This window comes from Carassius gibelio, chromosome B16 (genome assembly GCF_023724105.1).
Source record: "Carassius gibelio isolate Cgi1373 ecotype wild population from Czech Republic chromosome B16, carGib1.2-hapl.c, whole genome shotgun sequence".
In the NCBI taxonomy this organism is placed as follows: domain Eukaryota; kingdom Metazoa; phylum Chordata; class Actinopteri; order Cypriniformes; family Cyprinidae; genus Carassius; species Carassius gibelio.
Genome location: NC_068411.1, coordinates 17,770,513 through 17,791,726, shown reverse-complemented (window position 1 = coordinate 17,791,726; position 21,214 = coordinate 17,770,513). Strand labels below are relative to the sequence as shown.

The following is a 21,214-nucleotide window of genomic DNA, read 5'->3' as shown; positions in this document are numbered from 1 at the left end:
ATGGCTACCAAATGGTTGAAGGTCAAAATTACAGTTTCAGTGCAGCTTCAAAGGGATCTACACAATACCAGACAAGAAATAAGGGTCTAATCTAGCGGGGAAAAATGCATATACTTTATAAACAAATGCTCCTAGTTTTACAAAATAGTTTACTTTTTTTTTTTTTTTGTAAACTGCATTTGACTTTGTCTTTGCACATTTGACTTGTAGACTCTTGAGTCTGTACTTCCACCTACGTCACGTGTGACCTTTTCAACATGATGACGTATTACGTAAAGCCATGGATGCACATCGTAGAGCAGTGCAAGGGTAAGCATTTGAGAATAATCCTGGTATGTTTTCATCAAAAAACTTAATTTCTTTTCAACTGAAGAAAGAAGTAAACACCTTGGATGACATGGGGGAAGAGTACATTTTCTGGAAATTGTCATTTGAAAGTGAACTAATCCTTTAGGTGCCTTTGGTGTGAAGGTGCAACGTCTATGTATTGCTGTGTCCTGTTATGTGACACATCCTCAAAGTTTAATTCTAAATTCAAAACAGTGTTTTGTTTTTATTGTGTGAGACATGCTCTTTGAAATGCGTTTCTTTCTTCTAGCTGCTTTACATGGAGCGACCAGGTGTTTCTAATTTGAATAATTAGCTGCTGCTAAATGAACCGAGATGTTCGGTAGGTTACACACCCTGATGAAGGCATGTAGCCGCAACGCATAGATGTACCTCACCAAAAGAGTTATAAAGCCAGTAATGTAATAAAGGCTTTTTAACTTTTCACTACAATTCGAGTGCCTTGGAGTTCTTGACTTTAAATATAGACTATAAGAGTATTCGCCGTCACAAACGAAGCTAATGTTAGCTTGAGAATATGTACCTTCAGAGATGTCAACATAAATGGAAACATACGATTTGAAGCCCTTCTCCTTTTTACCTTAAGGAGTGACCGATGCTATCTTACAATTCGACTGACATCATTTACTGTAATCCATGGAAGTTCTTGGAAAATGCAAGTGTAAAATTTCAGTGCTCACTGAAACGACATGTAAAAACCACTTCCGGCGCGGCACTGGAATTTGCAGAGCAACTGGACTAAACGTGGAATTAGTCGTGCATATGAGTCTGTTAGTAGTTATAGCAGGGATAGTCATAATATAGGGAGATGAGAGCATCGGTATTACTTGCTGTTGGAGAAAGCTTAACGGTCAACTTGGATCACGTGTGCCTTAATATCCAATCACATTACAGCCTTGATTTCATTGAGTCAAAAAGTTATGCTACACTCAATCGCTGTTTATGGATACCATAGGAATAAATAAGAATGTAGTAAACTGTATCCCATCTGTCGCAAAAAGTCTGTGACTTTTCTTATAAAACGTCATTTTTTTGTTTAAACTCTATTGCTTAGTTTAAACATGCTGGATATTTGCTGATAGGCTGCCCATTCATTAAATTATAAGCTGTTTCTTAAAAAAAAAAGAAAAAAAAAAAAGCTGTTTATTCAGCATATAGTCAAGCCTCCTCCATTGACATCCAAAAAAACGGCCCCTGGTCTCCTTGCCCAAGCGCTGGCAAACTGGAAGCGTTAGCATTATACTTTTTTGGCTAAAGGTTGCAGGCTTGCCTTCTAGTGGCTTTGGTAATAGTACAAGAAGTTTGATTGCAGCTGTCACAGATGTTGCAGTAGTTATCTAGCTTCTGTTAAACAAACAAACAAAAAAAACTTTATCAGTGCATGTAGAATATTATATTAAGAGTCTCTGAAATACTTAATTCTAATTGGTTGGGTGCGGTCAGCTATTTCTGAAGAATGTATGTTGCCCCATAGCATTCAGTGTCTTGGCAGGCACTTTCGCGCTGTTTTTTTTTTGAGAGGGGGTTCAGCGAAAAATCGGCAGCTGTCAGCAGGAAGTGGCTGTCACTGGCAGCAGGAAGTGGCTGCCAATAAAACCGGATGGCAGCTGTCGCTAATACCCGGAAATTGGAGGAGGCTGCCGGCGGCAACAAGACAAATAAATAATTATATACACTTATGATTATGTTTAATACTTTTTTAAATATGTATAAAGGTCAGTATTGTATATTATTTGATTTAAAATATTGATCAAATATAAACAAAGAAATAAGATCATTTTGCTAAACGTTAATTTCCAGCTGAATGTTTATGCATGCATGTATCATTGTTTGTGTGAAATAAAACAATTTATATTTATATACGAGAGTGGCACTTACTGGGTGTAGGTTGTATATTTATTATAGGCTATATACACAAATGACTGAAAAGAGAGAAGTCTCAGAGACCTTTATTTAAAATCATAATTTGCGGTTATATTTGTAGTATTTCAAGAAACAACTATACATATATAGTATAAAGTAGCTGTTAAATTTGTAACTGGGTTAGTAAGTTGTCAAAGTCAGTGCTTTACAATGTAAACAGTATAAAATATATCCAGTAAGCAAGCAGACTAAAATATCAATCAGAATCACTAACAACAATCTGGAGGTATTTTCAAGACTCTTAGATCAGAACTGTTGAGGTATACGGAGTTACTTCTCCAGCATCTTGCACCAATCACTGTAAAACCCAGGGTGGATGTGCATCTCTCCTCATTTTCCTCTTGCAACATGGTCAAGTCAAGCATTGTTTATTTATATAGTGCTTTTAATAATACAGATCAAATCAAAGCAACTTTACAGTATTAAATAGGAAAATAGTGTGTCAATCAATAATGCAGAAGGACATTAGTAAACTCAGTTTGTAGTCAGTTTATCATTCAATTCAGTGATGTCATCCTTCAGCTCGGTTCAGTTTAAATAGTATCTGTGGAATCATTTGCAATCATGTCAATGATATCACTGTAAATGAAGTGACCACAACGAAGCAAGCCAGAGGTGACAAGGAACCAAAACTCCACCGGTGACAAAATGGAGAAAAAACAAGGTCTTTACAGGGGATCTGTATCTGGGCTCTAGTTGTCCTGGTCTCTGCTGTCTTTCAGGGCAGTAGAGGTCCTTTCTAGGTGCGATCCACCATCTGGTCTGGATACGTACTCGATCCGGGTGACTGCAGTGACCTTCGAATAAGAAAGAAACAGATTAATATAATCGAAGATGTTAATATCTATACGATGTTTGATAGGGAGCCAGTACAGGGTTTACAGAACTGGGCTAATCCGGTCATACTTCCTGATTCTAGGAAGAACTCTAGCTGCTGCATTTTATTATTCATAAGAAAATGGTGACTTTAATACCTAAATTGCTTTATTAACAGTAGACATGCATGCACAGCCATATTAATGATTATTCCCATTGCATCTTGTCATCATGTACAGAGCAGTGATTACATTTTCATGCATAATTTGCACACCTGGTAAGCAGTTGTTGTAAACCTCGTCGCAGTGTCTGCAGGGTGTACATTGTTGAATTCCTGACATGGCTTAGACTTGTTCTCCATTTTGTTCCACCTGTATATTGAGATGAGGAGCATGAAAACAGCATTATTACAAAGATAAACATTCAGACATGGCAACTGAGAAATGTAATGTTATGGCACCTTTTTAAACCTCTAATCAAATATGTAAAAGAAGATACTCAGTCAAGCCAGCTGGATTGTGCCCTCTTTCGAAAGGAGTCTGTATACAGTACAGCAGACTTCTGAATTTGGAACAAACCAAAGACAGACTTAGTAATGTAGCATCACCCCTCCTCCAGGATCACGTAAAGAAGAATTTCCAACAGGACAGCATCTGGCAACTATTGGGTATTACAAAAAAAAAAAAAAAAGGTGTCAGTGCCATGGTTTTGTCTCAAGATGCACATCAGTAATATATATATATTTTTTTTTTTCTAAATGCATGTTTACAAAAGCTACTTCAATGTTCTAAATTTAACTACAGCCTAATCCTGGCTTAATCCAAGCCCTGTCTGTGAAACTAGACCTAAAAGTTATAAGGAATTATGAACCGGTCCATTATATTTTGTATAGATAATAAAAATAAAATAAAAAAAATTGTTTTGCATTAACATGCTTACAACTTCAACTGGTACACAGAACAGGTCTGCACATGCATAGTATTAGAGAAAACACACCTCAATAGTGCAAAAAAAAAAAAAAAAAAAAAAAAAACTTCTTTTAAGAACTCTTAGGTTAATGTATATCACACAATCTCCTGAAAGACTTAACATGCACAAATATATGGTTAGTGTTGCAAATTTATCTTCCATCATTCCAGTCAAACAACATTCTTTTTATATTGTTCAATAGACTTTTAACACGCTAACAAACTTTAATATTTAATGGTACGTCAAACGTAATTTGAAGTTAATGGTAGGCCCCTAACAAGGTACACAAACAACGTTGCTACCACTAATTAGATTTCATTGAACAATTAAACCAAAGTAGGCACCAAGTCGTCCACCAAGATAACAATTAAAAACAAACTTACAACGCAAAAAAAACATTAATTACTCCGATGACCAATTTCTGAACTTACCGTTTGATCAATCGCAACCATTACTGAAGCGTTTGGGTGCAGTTATATCTGATTGGTTACGCCCACGTTGGTCGATACTGATTGGCTCCCACCGAATGGCAGGTCCCGCCTACCACCCGGCTGTCAGTTACTGCCTTCCGGCTGTCAGTTACTGCCTTCCGGCTGTCAATGGCAGCCACTTCCTGCTGCCAGCTGCCGATTTTTTATCTGAACCCCTGCTGTTTTTTTTTTTTTTTTTATCACCACAACTTGGGAGTAGATCATTGGCGCCGTCTTGCGATTCAAAACGATATTAAGACTAGAAATGATAATAAAAAATGCCATTGGAAAAGGAAATAAAACGAAAATATAGGTCTGAAGATCAACAACAGAGATACATTAGAAAACACTTTTATATCACGGGCATGTGACCTACTCTATTTAAAAAGCTGCTAGTTAGTCCACATAGAGAATAAAAATGAAATCCAAATTAATAATGATAAAAATTTATAATATAAACTCTGCCGAGAACGTTAGTCGTGAAAAAGCAAAAAAAACAGACAACGCCCTGTCAAGGTTTATTTTTTGATAATTGCCATTTATCTTTGAATTTGAGTAGGCAACAACATGTCGGCGTCACGAATTTTTATTTATTTATTTATTATTATTATTATTATTATTAACGCTTACAAATGCTTAACATAGGCTCACAATGAAACCATGATCCACACTCGAAGTCTTCTGAAGTTGTCCAGCTTCCACTTCCGGTCCTAATTCTCCTGCAGACCACAGTCCTGTTGCTGCATAGGTGGGGTTCTTTGTCGCATGTATTCACTGGGGGGAGTTATTTGGCTCGGGATCCCCACCGCATTGGCCAGGATGATTTTTATCTACCTAACGCCATGTCTGGGAGCTTTCCTTCCCGGTATCACTGACAGACCAGCGCCGCTAGGGGGAGAAAGTGTGTAACTTCCGAGGCGCAGCATCGACGCAGTGCTCCACAGCGGACTCTCTTCATTCACGGTGCTGTATTATATCTTATAAATAGCAAGATTAAGAAAACCGTGTCTCGTTAAAACACTGCAGAAATGGCAGCTTCAACAGGTCTGTCTATTTATTGCATTTGTTTGTTTTTTGCATGGTAATGAATTATCAAGCTCATTTTAAAAATGGTGTTGATTGACTTGAGAAATTAGACACCAATTCAATGTAATTTGACAGGAATTAGCCTACTAATAGGCTAACTTATTACATATTATGTAGATGTCCTAGGCTATATATCCAGCCATTCCAATCTCATTTAGCCTATTTCCTAAATTTATTTTGCATTCTGCAGATAATAGCTACATTTAAAACTTGAATAAGGCGATGCAGTATTTAGCCGTCACTTCTGGATAGATGGTTCAAATAGTTCACCTTTCAAATTACATTGTTTTGTCACAAAATTAAATGTTACTAAGAATGACAGTCTCGAGATTTACAGTCTATTACTAGCCTACAGTGGGAGTGACTATCTTTCTCAGAAACACAGAATAACACTTTTGGCAGAATGACAAAGTCATAAAGCTTTGTAAAGACATGAGTGCAAGTAAATTATATTTTAGAGTGATCTATCAGTGAGATGGGTGCTGAAAATCGAGCCGTTATAAAACCCTAAAGTTCACACACACCACATCATTGCGCTAGAGCCAATTCGAGCACAATGTTATGTTTCTTGCATGTTATTTTCCTCCTATATAGGTATAACATATAGCCTACTTTGGTTAAAAGCGTTTGCAAAATGATTGAATGTAATGTAAAAGCTCTCAATATTGGCAGTTTGGACTGCTTTATTGATTATTACTAGAGGAAAGTCTACTTGCCATTTGCTTGTAGAGACTGCAGTTCTCAGAGAGCTTATTTTCGCTGACCATGCAAGGTTGGTCCTCACTGCAGAACACAAGATCCAGGGGGAGTGGTGGATTCAGATCCAGCTCCTCCTACCTTACATATACCTAAATCCATCTCCACCCCTAGACCTATCCATCTCCCAGGGCTCCACCCCTAAACCTACCATTCTCCACCGCCTAGATCTTGTGTTGTGAATGTGCAGTGTGGGGCTACTGGTGCCTGCAGCCTCGTTATGCAGCTAATCAATAACCCGAATTACTGACGCTCTCAGGTTAAAACCCTTGAGTTTGTAATATGCCCTTCTGCCTCGTACATGCTCAACATCAAACTGAGATCACTATTTATGTGATTAGTCTTTCAAATGATTGCAGTCTGAATTTCAGCTAATAAGCTCGTTATGTGAGAGCTCATTAGAGTCTGACTGTCCAGTGTAATATTTCTATATTTATACATGTAATAAACCAGCCTCTGCATTGTCTTCCTTACTCCACCATGTCTTCACTGTGAATCACATAACTAAGATCCATACTAAATCTCTTATAGGGTTTCGTTTTGTTTCATTGTTTTTATAAACATGTTAATATAAACATGTTAATTTATTTTCAGAGTCATACATGTATATGGATCAGAGTGCCTTTAATTACGGTAAGCATTCGGATATTGCATGGAAATACATTGTTTTAAATATAAAGCCAATAAAATTTCACCACTCTTGATTTCTGAGCTCAGATTACGAGACGTTGCGGACTACAGGTGTCATCCTTGCTGTGGTTATGTTTGTAACCGGGATTCTTATTGCTCTGAGTAAGTAACAGCTGTGATGTTATAAAATGTTGTCATTATCATGAGTGATATTTACCTGACATTACAGTTAGTCCAGTTTAACTTCAGTCAGAGCAGTGAATATATTCAGTTCTCTCAATCCACCAAACTATTTGTCTAAGTACTTCTGCAGTGTGAAACATTTGGTCAATTTAAGTGAGACAATGTATTTCTTACAAACTGGTGACCCTGGACCACAAAACCAGTCTTAAGTAGCAAAGGTACATTTTTAGCAATAGCAAAATTACTTTGTACTGTATTTGTCAAAATTATAGATTTTTCTTTTATGCTTGAAAATCATTGGGATATTAAGTAAATATCATGTTCCATGAAGATATTTTGTAAATTTCCTACCGTAAATATATAAAAACATAATTTTTGATTAGTAATATTTATAGCAAACAACATAATTTGGGCAATTTTAAAGGCTATTTTCCCAAGATTCGTCAGATTTTCAAATAGTTGTATCTTAGCCAAATATTGTCCTATCCTAAAAAGAATCACACCAATCGAAACCTTATTGATTCAGCTTTCAGATGATGTATAAATATCAACTTTAACAACTTATGAGACTTATGACTGGTTTGCTGTTCCAGGGTCACAACTAACCCCAATCTAAGTTCCTCTTAGTTATATTTTTTCACCATCTCTAAATGTTTCTTTGCCCTGACAGGTAAAAAGTTCAAATGTTCGAAATCCAAGTAAGAGTTATTCACACATATGTGCAGCCTTGACTGTGCATGTGGAATGAGTCCGAATAAGGATGAGGAAACGGAAAAGATGAACATCGAATCGATGGCTCCATGTCTGTTCACTGGAAAGCTCCTGTACTCTTTGAATGCAGCCCCTGGTTTCTTAAGTTATTGGTTTCTGAACATAGTCTGACCAGCTGCTTTTTTTTTCAGCTCAACAACACTGTCTATCCATTCAAACAACAGCATGTTTTACTTGCACGACCAGATGTATCAAAGACACCTGCTGTGGTGTTCATACTGTAAAATCTGCAGTTTGTTATATGTTTTAAACGAGAGCAGAAAGTTTGTTGTTCTCACACCTCCTAGAGGTCAAGAACTAAAGGGGCTTGGCAGTGTGTATCGTGACTAGGCTACCTCTACACTGGCTACATTTGAAAATACTTTTTGGGGTTTTAGGCCTTCCATTTACAGCTCTGGTTTTTGAAGAAACTCTCCCAAGTGGATGAATAAAAAATAAAAAAAAGTTGAAATGAAGTTTAGTCATGTGGTGGAGTTTGCTCTGATAGATGTGGTGATCGCACTCAATCACCTGGATGCATCGATTCTGAGATATTTTGTAACAATATAAATGGGCAAGAAGAAAAGAATGAGAACTTTATTAATTAAGAAGAACTTTAAGAATTTCATCAAACCTGGTCTCTTGGTATCATCTAAGTGAGCTTTAATTACATTTTAAACATGCACTTTAAGATCATTAAGCATTTTACTATGCTTCAGCGTTCATAAGAAACTTTTGGAAACCTCAGTAGTGTGGATGGAGAATGTTTTAAAATGAAAATGCTGTTTTCAAATGTATCCAGAGTAATGTAGACGTGGCCTGATAAAATGCTCAGCATGTCATCCAGAGATGATCTGAATCGTTTGATAATATTGATGTTAGGTCCATGCATTAAATAAAGCAACACCACTTACATTTGAATAAAGGAGATGTGCATGCTTGCTGAATATTTCAGAGTGCGACACCAGGGTTGTCAAACTCCGTTCATGGAGGGCCACAGCTCTGCGGAGTTTAGCTCCAGCTAATTAAACACACCTGAACCAGCTAGTCATGGTTTTCATGATAACTTTAAAACTATAGGTACTTGCGTAACACGTTTAGCTCTGTGTGTTGGTGTGCTAAGCTGAGTTTGACACCATACTTAGATGGACTAGCTTGGCTAAGTGGGATAATTGTGTTTTTGTTTTTTCCCCTACAGATCTAGTCCAGTGGAAGGCCCTCAGCCACCAAAGATGGAAGGTACACGACCACAAACATTAATTAAACTAAAAACTACGTACATTTTTTTTTTTATTGAACACTTCATAAATTTGACCTTTTTTTCTTTTAGTTCCCCCTCAGACAGTGTAAAGTATGGTGCGACAGGGCGGCCCATTTCAGCAAGAGGAAATGCTCAGACGCACAAAGTTACTTACAGGAATGTGGAGGAGAGTCGAACCTGCTTGACCTGTTTTTGTAACCTCAGCCTAAATGCTGATCTGTTGCTGTATTTTTAGGTCTCTTTTGTGTTCATATCGTGTGAATGACACCATTCATGATGCATCTCACCTGGCACCAGTTATTTTACTCATGCATGAATAGTTTGCTCTTAATGTTGTTGTTGTCCTTATTATTATTATTATTATTATATTAGGGTTAAACCTATAAGGGCATTTATGGAAATATTCACAGAAGCGATTGGGAATAATGATTGAATTACATTGAAGAGCTCACGAACTTGCCTACCCCTGGTCTAAAGGATTGAAATCCATTAGATGAAAATGGATTTCAATCATTTAGACCAGGGGTAGGCAAGTTCGTTCCTCTCTGCAGGAACTCTGCAGGACTGCTGCTCTCTAGGACCGAACTTGCCTACCCCTGCTTAAGACGGATATGAAGTTAATATTTTCACTCGTTTACATTTGAATAAACAGAATATTGTTTGAATAAATAGAAATAGCCCTCAGCATGGAACTATATGCAACCCTGTAACTTTTGCATGCCAAGTTTCAACAAAATGTTGGATAATTTCCTAGTTGTTTTATTTTGTATCATATATGTATTAATTAGTTTAGAATTTTAGTGTATTTGAAATACTTTTGAATGTTTCACAATTATTTTGTCATATTACATAAATTTTACTTATTCCCATTAACTGTTGGGATGTCAATCATAACCAAATAAACAGCATGGTTTTTCTGTTTACAGATTAGTCACTTGGATCTGTAAAGTCAGACATTACTTTACAGAGGGCTTAGACACTATAGGAAAGTCTTGCCTTAAGAACTAATGGTGCAGTCAAATAGAAAATAACTGGTAGTTACTAATCCAACTTTACATCTAATTTTAAGTCAAACCTCACGGCGGCTGATGCAACCCTTCCTTGGAGGTAACCATGATCTTATGAACATCATAACAGCATGAATATATGACTACTGTATTCCTGTAAACAAAACACTTTAGAAAGTAATACTTTAGTCCCCAACCAAGAGTTACGAAAAAGCAAATTACTTAATTGCAACTGAATGTATTTATGCTTCAAATATTAATTAGAAAGCATCCATATATTTCAGCCACTGCACATCTGTTTGATCAGCATGGAGGAATGCTTATGAATTCATTACAGTTCTGTTCATGAAGGGTTTTTTTTTTCTTTCTTTTTTTTTTTTTTGCCTTGAACTGAAGTAATTATGACTAAACATCCACGGCAGTCATAATGAAGAGTTCAGTACGGTTACTATAAGAAAAGGTGTTTTTATTAATCATCCAAATGTTAGTCATGTACCAAAGACATCAATAAAAGATCCTGAGTTACAGAGGTTTGTTCTTGGACTTTACTTATTTAGCTTTATTTACTTTGGCTTGGTCAGTTGACATATAATGCAAAACACACAAACACATTAATAAAAACATTAATGATTTGCCGAAATAATTATAAATGTGGCATTTTAAAGATGACACTTCATAAACAGTATTTAAAAAAAAAAATTGTACAAACAATCAAGCACATTTTAATGCTACTTTATAAACTCCCAGAATTTGGTTTAGTCAGATGCTTTCATTCATTGAGTGTTTGTGATATTTATTAAAACATGAGCAAAGTTTCATAAATTAATTCCTTGGAAGGCAGTTTGCACTTTGCTTTCAAACCAATTCTCATAAATCCACAGACCTCTTTGTTTTACAAGAAAGTGACATTAGCGTGTGCTTTCCCTCATTTGAATTTCCAGAGGGACTCTGGGTACTTCAACATGATGAATCATGCATATCACTGACTCAACAACAACAACAACAACATCCTCAACATCTGAAATCTTGATACAAGATGGACACTATCCCCACATAGATAAATCTTTCCTTTTTTATACTATTCCATTGAAATAACATCGTTAGATCATATGAATGATTCTGACATCTTGATTCTGTTAGGTCTTGACGATAAAACTACCTTCTAACCTCAGAACCTCCTGACATTTCACCCCCTCATAATCGACTCATCAAAATAACACATTCATATGCACGGCTGGATGACACATCTTTTGTAAGGACAACTAATGTCAAGTGTGCTGCTGAGAAAAGTGCATTACATAGAGAACTGATGTCATTCATATCAAAGAATGAAATAAATAACTGATCTTCACCCTGAGTGAAAGTAACATGAGCACGAGCGCAGAGAATATGCAACGTATACCAGCCAAAAGCTATATAAATACATCTCAAAACAAATGAAGAATATCCCACTGATACAGTGAGTTAAAAATGCAAACCAATATGGTTTATAATCAAAGATGGAAACTCGACTGGTACTGACAGTCCTCATGACGATTTCATTGAAATCACTATTCAAGAACATACTTAAATTTGCATTCGTCTTTAAATAAACTGGGAAGCAGCTTTATGGTACAGAATCAGTGAAAGATCCTTCAAAAAATACACTGTCATACTAAAAATGATGTAATATGTGAAAATCCTCAAAAAAAGGATACTAAAGATCAACCCATTCTTCTCCATAGATTACATTTTGGTCTTATTTTTAAAGCTCTTTCTGATCTTAACATTTTTTTTTTATTATTATTCACATCTTGATGGTGAACGGTTAGCAAAATGATCAAGATGAATGTTTTGTGTGCTTACTATTATTAAATCCTGATGATTGCATTTCTAATGGAGAAGGTGGGATACGCTGGGACTAAAAATCAGTCCTGGTCACTCTTGGTCCTGTAAGGATGTAAAACGTCGCCTAGAGGAGGCACTTTTCTTCTTCAAGATGAGCTTGAGCTGAGGGAGAGAGCGAGAGAGGGGAAATGGTGTGTCAGCTACTGTGTAATCCGTTCTTTTCTTTCTATGCTGTTAAAGAAAATGGTAGAAACTGTACAAGAGAATGTTTTTGCTCTCACAGCAGGCAGACTGGTTGTTAATAAAGAAAACCTCTCACTCTCTCTCCTTTGTCTCCGCTCTGGAGCAAATGAGCGGGCTGGTCGTTCTCCAGGTTGCGGATGCTGGGATCAGCACCTCGACTCAGCAGCAGCCGGATCAGTTCCTCCTGAAAGGGGCTTCCGTGCAGCCCCGCGGCCATGTGTAGGGCAGTGTGCCCGTGAGCCTGAGAGGAGACACACATTTATAGATAATCGTGTACACACTGTTGTTCCTTTTTAATGAATATGTCCCAAGGTTCTGTATATTAGCCCTGCCTATTTTTCAGTGACTCTTTCCTCAGGTTGCACAGTATGTGATGGCACATGTCTTATGACTTATGCTGCTTTTCTGCAAAATTCGCCATTTTGAATCAAAATATTTCATTTATGTTGGGGGTGTTTGACCAAAGTCTCTCGAATTTCGAAAATCTCGAACGTCTTTGTCTTTGTTCAAACACAATAATTCAAATGGTGGGTAATTGATCAATGAATCATTCACTTACTGTTTTTATGAGTAAGTCACTGGATCGTTGACTAATTTTTTTGACGCTTTCAGGAATAAAATAAGTGTCTGTCCTATGAACGAGTCACTGAAGTGTTCACTCAACCGATACATTAAAAAACACAGATACATTCCGGAATGTAAAAAATAACTATTTATGAGTGAATCATTACGGTCGTTTACTCAACCAATTCGTTAAAAAACTCTGATTCATTCTGGAATGGAACAAGTGGCTGTCTTTGTGAGTGAATCATTCACTGAATCATTCGCTCAACCAATTGGTTCAAAAACACCGATTGAGAACGAAACAGATTTCTAAGTGTGTCACTGAGTCATTCATGCAGCGGATTTGCTAAAAAGCTCAGATTCATTCAGGAATGAAAACAGGTGAGTGTTTTTACAACTGAGTCAACCATTGATTCATAGTTAAAAGATTTGTTTAGAAATAGTGATTCACTGAGTAACAACATTTCATTACAGCATGTTTCTGGAATGAAGACACGCAGCAGTTAAATTTGCTTTGGCATTATTTGAAACTATTTGAAATGATACTATTGAATCTAAAATGTAAGTCACTCAACAATAACTTCTTGTTCACACCCGCAACAGTGCTGTCGGTCAAAATTTCACCACAGTTGCAATTACTTGCGGCACGAGGCAAGTGTGATATTACTTGAGTATGATTTAAATGTATATGAAAGCCAACACAATAGCGTCATCATGTGTCTCACTTTCATGTTGATGAACGCCTGCATACTGGAGAATTGGAGGCTGAGGAGGAAGCGCACAAGATGGATATTCCCCTCCTTCACTGCCAGGTGAAGAACTGTCTTGTTGCTTTTGATTTCCTGAAAAAGACCAAGGTAATCTTGTCATCAAAGTGAAGCTGAAGCAACATCAAAGCAAGTGTGGTATGAATGAGGTTTCCTCCTTTTGCGGCAGTCTGAAAACGAAACCGCTCGATATGGAACAATGACAAAATCATTTGTTTGTCTGTCTGTCAGATAGGAACATCTGGGAAATATATTGTTTCTTTTCCTATACGACAGAAATCGCTACCGTAATTTGGAAACGTCAGTATGCATGATTTGTGTGTTACTAACTTTGGGGCAGTAAGATATTAAATAAATCTATACTTATATTTGCCAATGATGAATTCATATTGATCAATAGTGCCAATAAACTGACACTTATATTTAAAACCTTAAAAATATTCCTATACTGTTTTTTCTAGTCGAAAAAATTATTTAGCACTCTTTCCACAAAAATATCACACAGCACAGTTGTTTTCAACAATAATAATGCATGTGTCTTGAGCACCACATTAGCATATTGGACTGATTTTTGAAAGCTTGTGTTACACTAAAGACTGGAGTAATGATATTGAAAATTCAATTTGCTATCATATCCTAAATGTTATATCTTTATACATCAATGATGATTATTTTATTGGCTTTAATATGGCACCGTACTGATGTTATAATGGGCCTCTCAGTTTTAAAATAATATTATTTAATTAGTGTCCCCGCACCATCTGTTTATACACCAAGGGGTCCTTTAGCAATAATTAACACATTCCCTTATTATCATTGGGATTAAACTGTACTGAAAGTCGAATATATTAAAATGCCATAAAACGGAGTACCTGGCTGAGAACTGAAGCTCCCGCATTAATAAGAAGCCGCAAACACAGCAGTTTGTCTTCTGCTTGAGTCTGGAGACTGCCATCAGGTATCCATGTTGAGGATGAGGAGGCATTTATAGCCTTTATCGTGGCACAGTGAGAGATCACTGCACAATGCAGAGGAGTCAGACCTAAAGATAACAGGCAAAAGCGAGAGCGGCGATTTATTATTGTCTCCTCAGATGTCACTGTAACTGTGATGTTTATGGAACACGATGTAAAGGTTTATACCTTCAAAATTACGAGCCTCCAGGTCCACTCGCAGTCCAGCATAGAGAACAACCTATTAAATCATAACAGTTTAGAAGCATGCTTTTTTTTTTTTTTATGTCAAATAGATTTCAAATGGGCAGTCTCTCACCTGCATGATACGAGGGAAACCATAGGTGGCAGCCAGGTGGAGTGCAGTTTGACCGTTGACGTCACAGATGCTGATGTCCGCTCCTAGGGAGAGTAGATCCTGGACTATATCTGGCTGATTGGCAGTTACAGCCACAAGCAAAGCAGTCTGGGATTCAAGAGAACAGGTAGTCAGTGAGTGCATGAATAAAACAGTCTCTAGTACATTCTGAATTAGATTTAACAGTATTTTGCCGTGATATTCACCTTGCCCTTGTGTTCTTTAGAATCCAACTTCCCCAGTTCACTAAGTTTCTCCGCAGCAGCAAAAGCATATTCCCTCAGGCCTTTCGCGGTGTAGATATGTAGAATGCTAACAGAGAGTAAGAATAGAGTTTCAGTTTTCATTTACAGTGCAAGCAGAGCCGTCTAACAGCTTTGCTATTTTCAGTCACTTTTCCATAGGATTTACGCTTACACTTTTCATACAACTAATGGTTTCATTAGTTAAGAAACACACAAGACCTTGGGGGACCCCTCTGGTAAAACACCTAATGTGCTAATCTGCGGAATGCATTAACTGAATGGTTTTCAAAAATACAGTAAGTTGAATGGCTACTTTAACGTAAATGTATCTAAGAAGCCTGCAAATATAATATGGGTCAACGAATAATTGAAAAATTTTACTTTTTTCAAATAATTTTCAGTAAAAAGTTGTATTGTAATGATTTTTAAGTGGTTTAACCAAAATCTATTTACTAAAATTTTATTTAAAAAAATATTAATTTTAATACATTTGAGTGTACACATATTAACTTTAAGAAGTAATTAATTCCGAAATATTATTCAGTTTTTGGGCAGTCACATCATATCGCACAACCATTGACAGCATTTGATTAAAAAGCAAGGAAGCACTTATTTTCGAAGAATAATAAACTAAAATATTATTCTAAACTACTTAAATTGTACTGAAAAACATATTGACCCATTTTCTTGATAAATAAAGGAAAAAATAATTTATTTGTTCAAAGCTAATTTTTTATTTAAACAATCAATTTTCAATTGTTCAAAAGTGATAAACCTTTAAAATGTTACATATGCATTTTATTTTAAATATTTTTTTATTTATTTTTTATTTTATATTCATCAAAATCAGCTTTGCATCACAGGAATAAATTTCATTTATAAATGTATTAAAATAGAAAACCTAAATTTTTAATTTGAATAAAAAAATTTAAATACAGTTTGTTTTTACTGTATTTTTTTAAGCCTTGGTTAGCATAATAGATGTATTTTTTCAAAAACATAAAAAAAATTGTATTGACCCCAAACTTTTGAACAGTACTGAACTCATTTTAAGTAAGTCCTGGGCTACGGACCATTCTTCCAAAGGACACTTGGTTTCAGCATCCAGGGTAGTAAATCTCCACCCTAGACAATATTGAGAATATCTTCTGACTCACGTGTCCCCATCATCATCCTGCCAGGTGGTCCTACTGTAATCCATGTTCTGCAGGAAGACTCTGGCCTCCTGCAGCTTCACCATATCCATCTGGGGCCTGAACTCTTGGAGAAGGTATGGGCTTGTGTGATCCGCTGCTCTGGACTCAGATGGCCAGCACAAGCCAGAGGTCTGAATGGGGACAGTCCCAGTCATATCAGTCCCGGCTGCAGTTACAGGGCACTCTGTTATAGACTGTGAAAACAAAGAACAGATTGATTTTTTCATTCATAATATGAACAAACCTTGGATTTTGTAAGCCTTCAGTACTACTTATAAAGCTCTTACATATTGCTGTGTTGTCTGAGCATCCTGGCAGTCTTGCATTTGCTGAGGGCTGTAGCCAGTGGCAAGCGTCTGTCCAGTTTGGGTAAAGTTTGGTACAGCGGAGGAACTAGGCATGAACGTGAAAGGGCTGCACTGCTGTAGTGAGGAATGTGCCTGATGAATGCTGGGAACTTCCCATCGGTCATATCCGACTGCTCCCATGTCTGTGTAGCTTGCACTGGCTCCTGCAAAAGAAAAGGTATAATTTTCAGATGTCAAAGACAATCGAAATATCCCTGAAGTCTCATTTAATCAAGCGAAACCCTAATTTAGCAGCAGAGATGCTCGGACTCACCGGCAGTGGGAGATTGTTCTGATGCCAACACCTGTTGGAAACATTTTGGAAGGTGATTAATGTTGTTTGTATCAGTCTCAAGACATTCACACTTAACAATATAATCGTTTGTCTCACTGGGACAGATGCAGTGTACGATGCTGCAGAGCAGGAGGGTGGTGCTGAGGAGGTCTCTCTCTTTCTCTTCTGCTCCAGGAGTTTCTTCACTGTGGGCAGAGGGTAACACGCCTTTTCCTTCGGTGCTGTGGACACAGGACAAAACAAATTAAAAATAAATGCTGTTTAAATGCTGCTATATGATCAGTAGCCTACACCATTAAAACGTTTAAAACATCAGCAATGACAAATTAAATAGATGAAATGTGAAAGTAAAGACAGATGTTGTTATTTTGAACTTTCTGTTCAGAACATTCTATTTCATTCTGAAAAAAATGAAGGATCGTGTGACACTGAAGACTAAAGTAAAGTATCACAGGAATAAATTACATTTTCAAATATATTAGAATAGAAAACTGTCACAATATTACTCTTTTTACTGTATTTTTTTCTCAAATAAATGTGGCCTTGCTGATCATTTGAGACTTTTACAAACATTAAAATCATTACGGACCCCAAACTTTTAAACAGTAGTAAATATCACTTAATCTACATGGTTATTATTGATTTACCAATATTTAAAATATTAGCAATATTATTATGAATTTTTATGATATTCATAGAATTTATCACAATTTTTTAAATCTCAATAAAAAAATGATTGAGTAATTTATATTCCAATAATATATTAGTGAAACGTACTGGAATTTTGACTAAATATTTATTATTAGCGGGATATTTTAGATCTGCAAATCTCCATTATCTCACATTATCTCACATTTCCATTAAAACAATTTTGTTTTACAATGTCTTTTTAATGCCTTTGATTTACAATGATTTTTTTAACAATCAAGTCGAGTAAAGCATTAATCACACAACCACTTTCGGTATATCTCACCGGATACACATTTATTGTTGTTGTTTTCAAGTAAATCTGATTGATTTCTCCAGTAACGTGATTTCCCCAGGGCCGTTTTTAATAACAGGTGCTGGTATGACTTGAACTGTATTTTTTCTTGCGTTAGTCACCAAAAGAAACTGAAAAAGACAAGAATGCAAATATCGGAGGTTTCCAGTGGGCATCAGTTACGTATTCTAGAGCAGAAGGAAGGAAAGTTTCTTCAAAATCTTGACCCCAAACGTGAGATAAGAACCAAATTTCCACCGAAGGAGTATAGTGCTCATCCTTTCACCCGTGAGGAAGGTATTCCATTTGGAAAAGAGGTGGTGAGGTTACGTCTACCTGTCTACATCAGAAACCCTGCGTCTATGGAGAGGGCTCTCGCAGCACACTCTCTGTAACTATTTCCTTTTCTCCGTTACGCTCTTCGTGGCAAACCACATCTTCTTCCTGTACCAGTGACGTATGTCTTTCGCAGGGGCCCCATCAGAGGTGTATGAACAGATGCTTCGATACTGATTCAGAGTCAGATTTGATGCCTGTCTAGCATTTCGTTGAGTGGTAGTAATGAGCTGAAATCAGCTGCACAGATCACAGCTAAACTGGAGGGAAAAAAATCTAATATATTTATTGAATTATTGTATCAAGCACAGATAGTTCTTACAAACACAGCACTGTGAGGGAAACACTTTGAAGTTATTTTATCATCTTTTATGGGTATTTCCGGATTATATTATGCACCTTCATGATGTGATAATAGTTGTGTATACAGTATATAATAGTGTTTCAGTTGATTTATCTATTCATAGCTTGGACAGAAGAGCTAGGCCTACTTGCGTTTCATTCTACAAGGTATCCCTTTTACAGGAAAAGCGACTGGTTTCGGCAAAACATTAAGTAATTCTTATGGTGAAGGGGAGTCAAAAGAGGAAGACGGAAATCCCACTGGGGATAACCTTGAGAGGATCACTCCTTTCCTTATCTCTCTTGTTTGTTCTCCATTCCAGTTTCTTTGAATTACTCCACTTCTCTGGCTCTTGCTTTTTAAAGCCGACTCAAAAGGTTAAGAGAAAAGATGGGCTACTGCTCAACACTGTGTTAACACACAATGGACATGTACAACTGCCAATAACATTCTATATTTCTGAAAGATTAAGAAAAATCTGGAATGAAAACAATGGTTATAATGTCTTTAAAGATAGGCAAATTCAGAAAGTTATACCAAAATGTCTCAATATGTATTTAAATCATTTAGGGGTGAAGGGGTGAAATAAGGGTTACTCTTCTGAGGTTACAGTAGTTGTAAAACTATAATTTATCTCCACACACTGGACGCTGTCCTCTATTGGACCATAAAATCATAAGGACAATATATATATACATCAGGACAATATATATGTAGGCTACAGTTTCTACAACTAAGAAGTGACTAACACAAACATACAGATTGCTATGTTTTGACATTAGTCTAATTTGACTTTTTTTTTTTTAATTAAGGTAAAATTACGTTGTAAATGTGTTACAACAATCGCCAACGTTATTGATGTCGAGAAACACCTGATCATCTTCAAGATATCTAATAACAATGCTTCTTTTATCACTCGCAACAGGTTTAAAGGTCGCATGACACTATTTTACACAAGACTGATTTTCGTGCTTAAAATGTCCGAATGAGTGGGCTTTAGCGGCTGGGATACCCTCGCACCCCTGTCTTGTAATTTCAAAGACGGAAATCCCTGGCCAGTGAGTCACGCGCGTGGGTGTGACTCGGGGATTCCGTGGCTCTCGCTCCGCTATCTGGCTATAAACAGTAGCCTAAACCTATTAGCTCATTGAAAAAAAAAAACCTTACGTTGCATTTTATTCATAGACACTTGACATATTCCACATGACATTTAAGCTGCCAGTATTAGAAATGCGTGCTTTAAAGTTGACGGACATATTTTCTTTAGGCTATCATTTTCACAAACATTTCTCTGTAAAAATGAGACCCACACCACACCCAATAAAAACGGGAAATGAAAGTCGAACAGGGAGGAGTGATTTATCAAGGGGTTTGTCCAAATAGCTGTAAAAAATGAAGTCAGTGACAGGGGATCCTTTATTCAAATGAGTTCAATCTATTTTTAAATGGTCATACATCCCTGAACTGACGTCATAAAAAAAACATGTAAACAGCAAAAGATAAAGGTATATGCCATAGGTTGTTTGCGGTCTACTTATTTAACGCTTATGTCAATTTATTATAGAGGTCCAAATAAAACCCGAACACTGCCACCTGTCTCGTCGTCTTACACTCACACACAAAAAAGACACAAAAGCTGTCATTGTGTCGGTATCTTATAATAATAATAATAATAATAATAATAATAATAATAAATAAATAAAACTTTGGACCTTATTTAACCATAAAACGTACATGTTAGTAGGCTACCTGAGGTTAGCCTACCTAAAGTGTAGCTAAACATTAGTAGGCTACCCAATTGGTAGTGGTATTAGTAGACTGAAAGGGTAGGCCTACTGTACTAGTGACAGCTTTTGTATTTTTTTGTACTTTTTTTTTACTCCACCATTTCATAAAGCCCATTTATATTCCCCATCACTCTATGCTGTACAAATTCTGTTAATAAACAAAAAGGTCTTACTTACATTTCTGAAAGTGCATGTCAGAATCCCTTTGTCTGTCTTTAATTCTCGGCTCCCACGCCAGGTGAAATGAATGATGTCAGACGCAGAGCAGCCTCTGATAAATGTCAACTCCTCGAGTCACTGCCTGTTATTAACTGACTCCGGCACGTTCCACTATGTATACAGAGAGCACGTTGTATTCTGCCAGCCCCTTTTTATAGCTCCACCCACTTGTGATGAGGAAGGTTGGTCGATTTGCTTCTGACAGCAACAGTAAGGGTTTCTCTCTCTCTCTCTCTCTCTCTCTCTGTTTCGTTTTGCGTATCTGGTTATAAGGATGTCTGAGATGATAAGAAAATATATTTGATACATTTTAGTTTAAAACGCTTTTGTTTTTGTAATTGTCATCTTTGTTTCATGTTTTAGGTTTGATTTCATACATTTCTCAACCTCATAGAAAAAAAGAGCGTATTTAAATAATGGTTGATGGATTACATCACTCTTGGAAATATATTTAATTTAATAATTTCTATTAATATAATATAAACAGTGATTCTGAGTTAGTTTTCCGCGTAGTTGAAGATTATTATCTACACCCCCCCCCACCACCGACAAA

At 36.6% G+C, this 21,214-nt stretch overlaps 2 protein-coding genes and 1 long non-coding RNA gene across 4 annotated transcripts; 1 reads left to right on the top strand and 2 right to left on the bottom strand.

The window, feature by feature from the left end:
• Positions 1–2,339: 2,339 nt before the first annotated feature.
• On the bottom strand, positions 2,340–4,704 carry LOC127974636 (uncharacterized). Its single transcript, XR_008157335.1, has 3 exons — positions 4,488–4,704; positions 3,362–3,747; positions 2,340–3,068 (listed from the first exon to the last, which is right to left on the bottom strand). It is a non-coding gene; the product is annotated as an uncharacterized LOC127974636 (long non-coding RNA).
• A 133-nt stretch (positions 4,705–4,837) lies between these two features.
• Positions 4,838–10,726, top strand: fxyd7 (FXYD domain containing ion transport regulator 7). The gene is given in 6 exon segments (XM_052578041.1): positions 4,838–5,570; positions 6,963–7,001; positions 7,086–7,160; positions 9,130–9,170; positions 9,262–9,284; positions 9,286–10,726. Coding segments are annotated over 6 exon segments (336 nt in total). The 5' UTR covers positions 4,838–5,554; the 3' UTR covers positions 9,428–10,726.
• LOC127974629 (NF-kappa-B inhibitor delta) lies at positions 10,645–20,867 on the bottom strand. 2 transcript variants are annotated; one of them, XM_052578034.1, is made up of 12 exons: positions 20,620–20,867; positions 17,091–17,215; positions 16,974–17,004; positions 16,640–16,863; positions 16,314–16,546; positions 15,118–15,223; positions 14,873–15,019; positions 14,743–14,794; positions 14,473–14,642; positions 13,559–13,675; positions 12,346–12,510; positions 10,645–12,188 (listed from the first exon to the last, which is right to left on the bottom strand). In XM_052578034.1, the coding sequence occupies exons 1-12, from the start codon at positions 20,633–20,635 to the stop codon at positions 12,117–12,119; spliced, it is 1,458 nt and encodes a 485-aa protein (XP_052433994.1). In that variant the 5' UTR covers positions 20,636–20,867; the 3' UTR covers positions 10,645–12,116. The 2 variants fall into 2 exon arrangements, with proteins under 2 accessions (XP_052433994.1, XP_052433995.1); XM_052578035.1 differs by lacking the exon at positions 20,620–20,867 and adding an exon at positions 17,968–20,309.
• Positions 20,868–21,214: the final 347 nt, after the last annotated feature.

What these genes read in the sequence shown, in the direction of transcription:
- LOC127974629 (XM_052578034.1), bottom strand. An exon ending in GTTTCCCTCGTATCATGCAG is followed by an intron (nt 14,795 to 14,872) that starts GTGAGAGACTGC and finishes ATGATTTAATAG; the next exon opens with GTTGTTCTCTATGCTGGACT. An exon ending in GGAGGCTCGTAATTTTGAAG is followed by an intron (nt 14,643 to 14,742) that starts GTATAAACCTTT and finishes TGTTATCTTTAG; the next exon opens with GTCTGACTCCTCTGCATTGT.